Source organism: Mustela nigripes, chromosome 8 (assembly GCF_022355385.1).
Source record: "Mustela nigripes isolate SB6536 chromosome 8, MUSNIG.SB6536, whole genome shotgun sequence".
Lineage (NCBI taxonomy): Eukaryota > Metazoa > Chordata > Mammalia > Carnivora > Mustelidae > Mustela > Mustela nigripes.
In genome coordinates this window covers 17,305,577-17,315,971 of record NC_081564.1, presented here as the reverse complement: position 1 = coordinate 17,315,971, position 10,395 = coordinate 17,305,577, and the positions used below count along the sequence as shown (strand labels likewise).

The following is a 10,395-nucleotide window of genomic DNA, read 5'->3' as shown; positions in this document are numbered from 1 at the left end:
GATCATGACCTGAGCCGAAGGCAGAGGCTTTAACCCACTGAGCCACCCAGGCGCCCACGAAGACCGTTCTTAATGACGCCTACCTCTTCCCAGTTACCTTTCGACTTAACGTGGATAGCTTTCCATCTGAGTGCAGGGGCATTTAGCTTTTAAAAAGTCTCTTTCTTTCCCAACTAAGGAAGCAATACACTGTTGAAGAGAGTTGAAATCTCACAGGAGCTCTCCCTTCCTCTCTCCAAAGACAACAAAAATGAAACCGTAAGGTGAAGTTTGGTATACATTCCATGCATCAGCACATACATATATCCATATGCATACATATACACGTAGGCGTGTACATTTCTGAGAAGAGAGTCATACCATACAGGCTGCACAGATTGCTTCGTTTTTAAAAATTAATTAACAATATGTTAGGTACATCTTCCTATATCTGCACATTCCTTTTAACAGGCAGGTCATATTTCGTAATGTGCATATATACATGTGTATATATGATGATGAGACATATAATAATTTATCTAACCAACCCCTGTTGACAGTCTGGGTTTTCCTGTTTTCCCTTTTATAAACAATGTTGCCGTGGACTTTGTAAGCAAGGCATCTCTTCGCATTTGCGGGAATGTTTCTTTAGGATGACATTTCTAGAAATAGCGTGTGCTGCCTTTACTAAGCTTGGCTGTAGACTGCCCCGCCCCATGCAGAGAGTTGCGGGATGCCCTCATTCCTTCCTCTGATCTCCCTCTCTCTTTTCCAGATACTTTCATGGTGGAAGATGCGGTGGAAGCCATTGGGTTTGGAAAATTTCAATGGAAGCTGTCTGTTCTCACCGGCTTGGCTTGGGCAAGTATTCCCAGGAACGGTGACCTCATATTCAGTCCCCGGGAAACCTCATGCTGCTTGAATGACTTCTGGGGGCCACAAGGAAGGACATAGTTCCCTCCACATGGAGGCTTTGCTTGAATCAACAAAAGTTTATGTAGAATGATCCTTGGCGACCATGAAGATCTGCCCTTGGTGGGAGTTTGCGGGTAATTGGCGATTGCCCTCAAGGTGGATTTGAAGCTTCTGGCTAAATTAAGGGGTTCTCAACCATTTGGGACTCAGGGCTGCCATAGGATGATGATGTCATCTTTGGAGCTCCCCCTTGATAAACATGCACCAATAAAAATGTGCCTCCTGCCTCAAGAGGTTCATGATGTCTTGTTAAAATCCCCTAATCTACCTCTAGCAAGGAACACAGCTAGACCTTTAATACAACTGAAACTGACTTTTATGAAAGCTGTAAGATAGTGACCAGATGACCCACTTTTTTTCAACTGGATCTCCAGTTTCCCCACGTCACTGAGCAACCCCCTAATTTTTTTAAATAAATTTTATTTATTTTATATAATTTATTATATAATATAGATAATATAATATTTAAATATATTATATATATTATTTTATATAATAAAATAAATTTTACTTATTTATTAGAGAGAGAGGAGGTGAGAGAGAGCATGAGCGAGGAGAAGGTCAGAGGGGGAAGCAGACTCCCCATGGAGCTGGGAGCCCAATGCGGGACTCGATCCGGGGACTCCAGGATCATGACCTGAGCTGAAAGCAGTCGTCCAACAGACTGAGCCACCCAGGCGTCCTGAGCACCTCCTTAATTTAAAAAGCCACCAGCATTATCCATCACATTCCCACGGCCGTGCGGGTCTACTTTTGGTCTCTCATTTCTGTCTTGCCTCATAAAGATACCATGATATATAATTACTGGGACTTCCTGGTATGTGCTAATATAGTAAAAGGTTGTACTTATTAAATTCACTGACAGTTCTGCCTGAGGTTTATAAACCAAAGATAAACTTGTCTTCCATTGAGTTAAAGAGAAAAGATCATTTTCTCTCTACCTCTACAAAAAGTTTTTCTCAGATTTTAGAAATAGAATGTCTCCCCCACTTCATTTGGGGAATGCCCCTATGGCTTTATTTTTTTTTAAGATTATTTATTTTATTTATTTATTTGAGAGAGAGTGTGTGTGTGTGTGTGTGTGATCATGAACTGGGGGAAGTCTCCTTGCTGAGCAAGGAGCACAACTCAGGGCTCCATCCCAGGACCCTTGGGATCATGACCTGAGCTGAAAGCAGATGCTTAACTCACTGAGCCACCCAGGCATCCCTGCCCCTATGGTTTGAAAAACAGAAACACACACAGAACATTAACTGCCTATTTGTCCATTCCCGCATGGTACTCATACTGTTCGAACCTTTCAGTGTTTCGATGTGCAGCAGGGCACTCAGCAGCCAGTAGAAGAGGGGCTTCTGTATGCCCTCTCAGGGGTTGTGGACTTGGTCACAGCCTGCCCCAGCCCTGGGCAGACTCTGGCCTTACAACGTTTGCTTCCTCCCTGCAGATGGCCGATGCCATGGAAATGATGATCCTCAGCATCCTTGCCCCACAGCTGCACTGCGAGTGGAGACTCCCCAGTTGGCAGGTGGCGTTGTTGACCTCGGTAGGCAGCCCTGCAGCTCTCTCCTGGCTTGCGCACACAGTCAGGACCTCCCCCCGGGGCGTTCTGTGGGGGTGTCTCCCTCTTTTTCTGCTGCCAAGGGCTCAGCAGGAAAGAATGAAGCCCTCGTTGGAAATCATGCAACCCCCCCGTGGGGCCCCACAACCTGGGGTCCCAGACCTTCTGCGCAGTTGCTGGGAAGTTGGAATCCACCTGCTCATAAATCTCATAACCTCACCTGACAGCAAAATGGAGACACCAGCACGAGTGTGATCTGAGGATTGAAACCACTCCATTCCTGACCCATAGTAGATGTTGAATAAATGGTGGGGAGCACTGCTCCCTGAATGAAGACTCGATGGAAAGTGACGGAGAACCCTCAATATTTGTTAGGGGAGTCCAGTGGCAACCCTCTAAAAGGGTGAGGAATGGCCAGGCTGGAGAAGAGGGTAATAATAATGGTACAAAAGCTAATATTTCTTGAGCTCTTTCTGTGCAAAGGGCTTTACATATATTGCATGCAATCTATGCATAATATATCTTGTGCTCTTTAATCCTTACAACCCTAGGAAGTAGGTACTATTATTAAATGAGGAAAATGAGGCACAGAGAGGTTAAGTCACTCACGAAGGTCACACAGCCTAGCTACTGGCAGAGTACAGTAATTGTTAGTCAGGAGCTCCTCCCAGGATGCTGTAACTGTTCTAAAATGGGCTTCAGTAACCAGGCCTGCTATTATCAGTAAAACTGTGCAGCCCCATGGGACGAGTTTTATAAACACATACTGCTGCCTTTTGTGGTTTAGTCACCTGGATGTGTGTGTGACCTTGAGCAAGGTGCTTTACGGCACTATTTCATCTCCTGCAAAATGGGTGTGATGACGGCTGTTTCTCTGCAAATGAGCAATGAAAATATACAGTGCCTAGCATGTGGTAGGGTTGTGTGCTTGATACTTCTCTCTGTGTTCCTGATTCTCACTGATACCCCCAAAGCTGTGTTTTTGCAATGTGGAACCTTTCTTGGCTCTGAGAACCATTTTATTTGTAACAAACAAACCATTTACTGAGCACTTACTATGTTCCAGACTCTGCGCTAAGGGTTTGGCATACAAATCTTTTTAGCCTTCTCAACCCTGTGAAAGAGGTGCTCTTATCACTCCCATTTTCGGAGAGGGTGATGACTTGCCCAAACTCACACAGCCCATAAGAGGCAGAGGCAGAATTGAAATCCAGGTCTGTAAGACTCAGAGTCCCCATTCCCAGCCACTGCCCTGGACTACTTCCTTATGGCATAAAATTTAGACTCATGGGCTGGATAAAGTTATGAAGTTTCATGGCCAAGCTTCTATGGAAAAGTTAGAGCACGGCAGGAGTTGCTTTACCTCTATAAGGTACATACAGAGGATAAGAGAGACCAACACTATTGTCATAAGAAATACGGTGCATGATTACCGTAATGACTGTGGAATAAAGTAGTGCTCTGCTGTGCCTAGATCTCTCACTCCAGGGAGGGAAAATGGGACTGCGTGCTGACGGGAAATGCTTAATTCTTCCAGGGTGCAGGGATATCCCTTAGTACATGATTAAGACAAAACTGCACCCAAGACACCAGCCTTCAAACATTTTTGTTCTAGGTTATCTAGAAAAGAATTTTATGAAAACTATGCATGTGCCAGGACTCTCATAGAATTCAAAATTGACATTAACTGTCTTTATTTTATTTTTATAACTTTTTTGACATTACTTCTTCTTATTTTTTTATTTTTTTTTAACTTTTATTTATTTAAGTCCTCTCAACACCCAAAGTGGGGCTCAAACTCACAATCCCGAGATCAAGAGTCACACACTCCTCTGACTGACCCACCTGGGTGCCCCAATGTTAAATGTTTTAAATTGTACATTGCAGATTCAAAGGTTTCTGGCATATTGACATATTTTAAAAATAGAGTAAACTTTCATGTCACTTTTTAAAATGTACCAAATGGAATTGAAATATTTATCTGATACCCACTGTCCCATTTTAAAATAACATGAATAAGGTCTTCAGAAGTATTTGGAAATTTTGCCTTGTCTTGTTTTCTTCTTGGACTGGCATTTCCATTCCATATCTCTGTGTTTCATCATAGCAATGTTTTACTCTATTCGAAAGCACGCCATTTATCACCTGTCAGAATTTTCCGGGGCAGAATACATAAATTTTAAATTATTGCTTTTAATTTTCTGAGCTCATAAGGCTCTCCAGTGTTGACGTTTTTCTCTTGCATTGAGTTATCATGATAGTTTTTAGTAATATGCAATAGATCAAAATGAGAAAGAATTACTTTGATAGATAATGGTTAAACACAAGTGAGTTTTTATCAGGAATCTACCTTGTAATGAGTGGCGTGCAGCATCCAATTACATCCCATATTCTTGGATGAGGACTTTCTATTAAAGTGAGATGGGGCTTAGCATCAATTCCTTCCTATTTTTCATTTTTACTTCATTTCATGTAAAAAATGAGGGGGAACTGAAGGAGTTTTGTAATAGCTCTAAAACTAGTGCCACTTATTATTTTTTCACCAACTTCCAAGTTATATGCTGAAGAGCACACAGCAACTGCTTATGAAAGATTATTTTTAGGGATCTAATTTGCTGACAGCTTGATTAAGCTCTCTTTCAATTCAGTTAAAAATACTAAAAAGGAATTGGAAGCATGATGACTCGCACAATGATTTGTGACTTGTCATTGGTGTCCCTTTGGAGGTGTCCTAGAAGGTTTAACCTCGAAGCATTGCCCTGAGAGGTGGAGGCACTGAGAAGCAGGAGGGGGTAATTGAGAAAGGAAGAGGGCAGGAAATAGGCATGACCTTTAGCTTGTCCTCAGGAAAGAGTTTATATGGAAGTTGAGGACTTGGAAATTAATTCCTTTAAAATTAGCCATGTCTGGTTGGAGCACCTGCCTCTGCGTCGCCCCGGTTTACAGCCAGCTGCCCCACGACATGCCTGTGGTTTGGGGAGACAGCACCAGGCAGTGCCTTCACCTCTTTGGGCCTCAGTTGCCTTATCTGAAAAATGGGGATGATAATGGCACTTACCTCATAGGGCCACCGTGAACATTAGGTAGGATGTGAGTACAAAACATTTAGCGCACTGTCCTGCACTTGGAGAGGACAAGAAGAGGACACAGGGATGAAAGCTCCACTCAGTCTTCCTGGGTTTCAGACCTGGCTCTTCCCCAGCCCCCCTGGGGGACTGAACAGATTTCTTAACCCTTTGAGCCTCAGGCTCCCCATCTATAAAATGGGTATGACAATTCAAACCTCATTGACTCTGATCTATAATTAAGAAGTTAACAGTGAATTGCGGGGCACACCATGAGTATTTTTTCTCTTAGAAATAACTTACGGTTCTCATCCCAACCTTTCTGTCTTCTGTTTCTCGCACCCTCCAAACTCTGACTTTGATCTTGTCTTAGCAACAGGGCAAGACCTTTCTTCGGTATGGTGAGAAATTGGCAAGAGTCTAGTTCTATGGTTATCCTGCCTGATTCCAGCCCAGGTTTTACTGTTTACACCTGCGTGACCCTGGCCAGGGGACATCCCCTCTGTGAGTCTCCATTTCCTTGTCAGTCCTGGGGGCTTAATGATATCACCCACCCCCACAGGATCTTTGTGAGGCTTAACCAATAACAGGAAGCACACAGAACAGCATTTGCACCTTCATGGGATCCCAGCCAGTGTCAGCTCTGTGGTGTTCCTGGGCTGTGATAGCACAGTTTCACGTCATTGTTCTTTTTTGTGCGATGCTCCGTGTCACTGTCTAACACACCCTGTCTTTCCATCCACAGGTAGTCTTTGTGGGCATGATGTCCAGCTCCACGCTCTGGGGAAACATCTCAGACCAGTACGGCAGGAAAACGGTAAGGTGACCTCACCTAAGTGCATGTCCTCTGGGTTCTCTTCATGCGGCAAAATGGTGCTGCTTAGCATTTGGGAGCCCCGATTAGCTCTGTCAAAATGCAATGAGAAGACATTGCTCTGAGGCTGTGGACTCTTGAAATCACACGTGCCTAGTGGGGCCCAAGCATGTATGTTTCAGAATGCAGAAGATTCTATCGGCCCTTCCTGGTCCCCTTGGCACTCACCATTCCCTTACACGAGACTGGGGGCAGTCAGGAGGGCCCACTGTGGGAACCTGTCTGCCTTCCCCAGCCCTCCTGGGATCACCACCTAAATAAACTGTTTGTACTAGAATTCTTGTGTCAGGGTCTGCTTTGGGGGAAGCCCAGCCTCAGAGACGACATGAAATGGATTTTTAAAGAAGGAAGAAGGAGGAAACTTACAGGTCTGGCATCACATTGAGCTCTTACTGTTTTCTTTGTCACTTCGTGGTCCCCTTTGTATTTTATGCTGCTCTTGCTTTGCTAGGCTGCCCCTGGGTTTTTTGAATGCTTCAGCAGGTGAAGCTACAGTCCTCCAAACTATAAACTTGGGCCTTATGGGAGAAAAGATCTCTGGAGATCTAGGCAAGCTCTACTTGGTTAAGTACCCTGCTCAGGACTAATTGTGCAATACTGGGTGATCACATGCCCTGACTGCTTTATCGTTCTCTTTTCTGGACTCCCCTCCTCTGTCTGCAGTTTCTCTGAGGCAGGATGGTGTAGCTGTTTACATGCTGGGGCTCTGGAATCAGGTGGGTCTGGGTACAGTTGTGACCCTGCCACCTCTGGCTGTGTGACCTCGGACAAGTGAATTGACCTCTCTGAGCGTCAGTTTCCTCTTCTGTATAAAGAAAAAAATAAGAGAGTCTACAGTGGAGGGTTCACTGAGAGCCTAGGTGTGAACAGCTTTGCACAATGTGAGGCACAGCTTAGACACAGGACACATGTGAGCTGGCATTGCGATGATAGCATTTCTGACAAGTTCCTAGGGAATGCTGATGCTGTTGGTCTGGGGCCATACTTTGAGAACTGACTTAGTCTAGTGTAGAGATCTAAACAAACTTGGAATTTTGTTAGGAAGGAAGAAAGGAGGTATGGATGCTGAGGGGTAACAGGTGGGGCCCACTGTAACCAGCATGCCATGGACTGATAATAACACAGTGCCTTGTATGGCAGGCCCTGTACCAAGCATGATACATGCATTAGCTCACCCAAACCACGGTACTGTTGTCAATCTGGTTCTACAGAAGGGGAAACTGAGGCACGGGGTGTGGGCACCTTGCCCAAGTCACACGGTTTTTATGTCACAGAGCCAGGTCTCACTCCTTCTAAGTCTAAACTCTTGCCTTAACCATGATGCTACTGGCTTGAATCCATAGATGCTCAACCAATGTATGTTGGTTCAATGGATGGATGGATGGATGGATGGATGGATGGATGGATAGTTGAACAGTGCAGTCCTGCTGCAGCCCCTCCCACTGTGGCTGGACAGGAAACACATGGGCCAGCAGGCACCTGGGCGGCGTTGTCTTATACAACCACCAAGAAGTACCTGGGGCCAGGATCAGAGGTGACCAGGCTGGGAAACCAGCTACAGCCATTGTAGCACAGGGGCTCTCGGTTGGTTTTAGAGGCTGGGGAGGTCAGTTGGGAAGACCTCTCCAGGCCTCCCAAGGAGACTAGAACCTGGATGACTCTGGTTTTCAGGCCACAGTTCTCTAAACTCTGCCCATACATCTCTTCCTACCCACTTCCTTTTTCTGGAGGGTGTAAGTCATTGCTTCAGCCACTTTCTGGTTGGAAGATAGAGCAGAGCCAAGGCTGGAGGGAGGGAGGGAGGAGAGCAGGAAAGGCAGAAGACAGAAAGGAAGGAAAGAAGGAAAGAAGGGAGGGAGGGAGGGAAAACCCCTCTTAAAATGAAGCAGAGTGATTCTTGGGTGGCTTGAGCATTGAAAACTATAAATATATGACTGAGGCTGGAACTAACATTAGCCTTCGCAGTTTTAAAATAATCGAAGGAGAAAGCTCTTCTGAAGTCTTCACGTGGTCTCTTCCTGTTCAGACTGGGCACGGGGTGGACGACTTGTCCCTCCGTCTCTGGCTAAAAACAATTTTTATTTACTTATTCTTGAGGCAAACATCCATCTGCACACACAAAATATTCAGGAGTCCGTAACAAGGAACTTTACTGTGCCCCAAATCCTCTTACCCCATTGCCGAATCACGAAGCCATGAAGAATACAGGGGGGATTCAGTGAAAACACCTGCATTTGGAGCCTGGGTCTGCCACTGGGAGAGTAAAGCAAGTCACTCTCCCCTCTTGGGGCCTCAGTTATGTCGGGGGAGATTGGATTAGTAATAGTGATAGTAACAGCTACCATTTATTGAGTTCCCGAAACTAAAGGGCAAATGGGTTTGTCCTCCATTGTGTCCGTTCTAATCATTCCATAGGGGATGCCAGACACATGGATTGGAGGAGTGGGAAGGCTCAGTGGGATGGTGCCGTGATCGATCAGTGATGTCTGCCAGGGGCAGGAGGGCGGCCAGGTGAGTGCTGTAAACCCCATAGGGAAGGTGGCTGTGCCTGTTTTGCTCCCTGAAGTGGCCCTGGGCTCCTGGCAGAGGACCTGCCTTATAGCAGACACTCCATAACTACCTCTCGAGTGGCTGAGCTCAATAGATGAAAATCAGACCTCCTTGTTGCCACTTTCTGCTGCTCTCTCATCCTCTCCAGATCAGCAAGGGACTTTACTGCTGAGTGTTTTCTGTTTGCCGAGAAGCCCCAAAAGGTTGCTAGCTTATGATTCTGGCATCCCTCAGAAGAGTGTGCTCATTCTGCCACTAAGGTCAGTCATGCATGCCTACCCTGTTCCCAGGAGGGAGCCCTATAGAATGTAGATGTCTTCGTTTTATGAGAAGGAGGAGAACACTATAGCTCAGATTTTAAAAAGATTCCTAGACGGGTTTTCAGTAACGCCATTTACTGAATTTTGTGAGTTCTGAACACATTTTGGCAACTTCTAGAACAGTAGTTCTCACCGGAGGAGGGAGTGGGCAGATTTTTGTCTCCCCATTCCTCCAAGGGAACACTCAGCAATGTCTGGAGATGTTTTTTGGTTGTCACAATGGAGGGGAGGCATGCTCCTGGCATCTAGTGAGTCAGATTCTGCTCGATTTCCAAAAAGTCCACAGGACTGTCCAAACTGTGAAGGGCACCAGGGTTGAGAAACCAGGCTGCAGAGTGAAGGCACAGGTGATGCCAATTTGCACTATAGTGGAGAGTTTATTCTGTAGCATCTGATTGTGTCACCTGGGACCACTCTACCCTGATTTCCTATTTACCTCCCGGTGCTCATCAGGACAAATACTAACATGCCATCCCTGTGAAAGCAGGAGCTCTGGGGTCAGACTGTTAAGGTTCCTCTGCAGACAGGCTGCATGACCCTGAACAAGTTACTCCACCTCCCTGTCCCTCAGTTCCCTCATCTGTTAGTAGGATAATAATATTCTCCCTTCCACAGGGGTATTCTGGAGTCAATGGGCCTTGGCACAGAAAGCTCTTGGCCCAGAGGAAGTGATTCATAAATGCCCATTATTGTTTCTATCATTGACCAAGCTCATGACAATAATTGGAAATGCCAGTGTTGAAATGCAGGTGTGCACCTGTGGCTGTTGAGAGATGTAACTGAATGTCCCCCCCGAACTCAGCTGAGCAGTTCGACATTCATCCATTCCCAACAGAGGAAGCCTGAGAGGATGCCTCTGGAGTGGTCCTCTAGCTCTCCCGACGGGAGAGAGGAGAAAGCGCCCCCAGACTGCAGGGCCCCCTCCTCCTTGCATGGAATTCTGGCCCGACCGCAGGGAGGATGGATCAGGTTCTAATTATATGGCTTCTGTAGAACTCCTCCAGAAACAGAGGGTGAGCTGGGCAGCTGGCGAGCTTTAGCAAGTGCCAAGAATCTCCTCCTAGCTCCTTGATC

General features: G+C 45.9%; 1 protein-coding gene across 2 annotated transcripts in view; it reads left to right on the top strand.

Moving 5' to 3' along the window:
• Positions 1–10,395, top strand: part of SVOP (SV2 related protein) — a 74,290-nt gene that overhangs the window by 25,903 nt on the left and 37,992 nt on the right. Inside the window, exons 3-5 of one of the 2 annotated variants that reach the window (XM_059408627.1) lie at positions 755–840; positions 2,399–2,497; positions 6,323–6,394. In XM_059408627.1, the coding sequence (XP_059264610.1) occupies positions 755–840; positions 2,399–2,497; positions 6,323–6,394 (257 nt within the window). The remainder of the gene's footprint in view (positions 1–754; positions 841–2,398; positions 2,498–6,322; positions 6,395–10,395) is intronic. The other variant, XM_059408628.1, reaches the window with a different exon arrangement.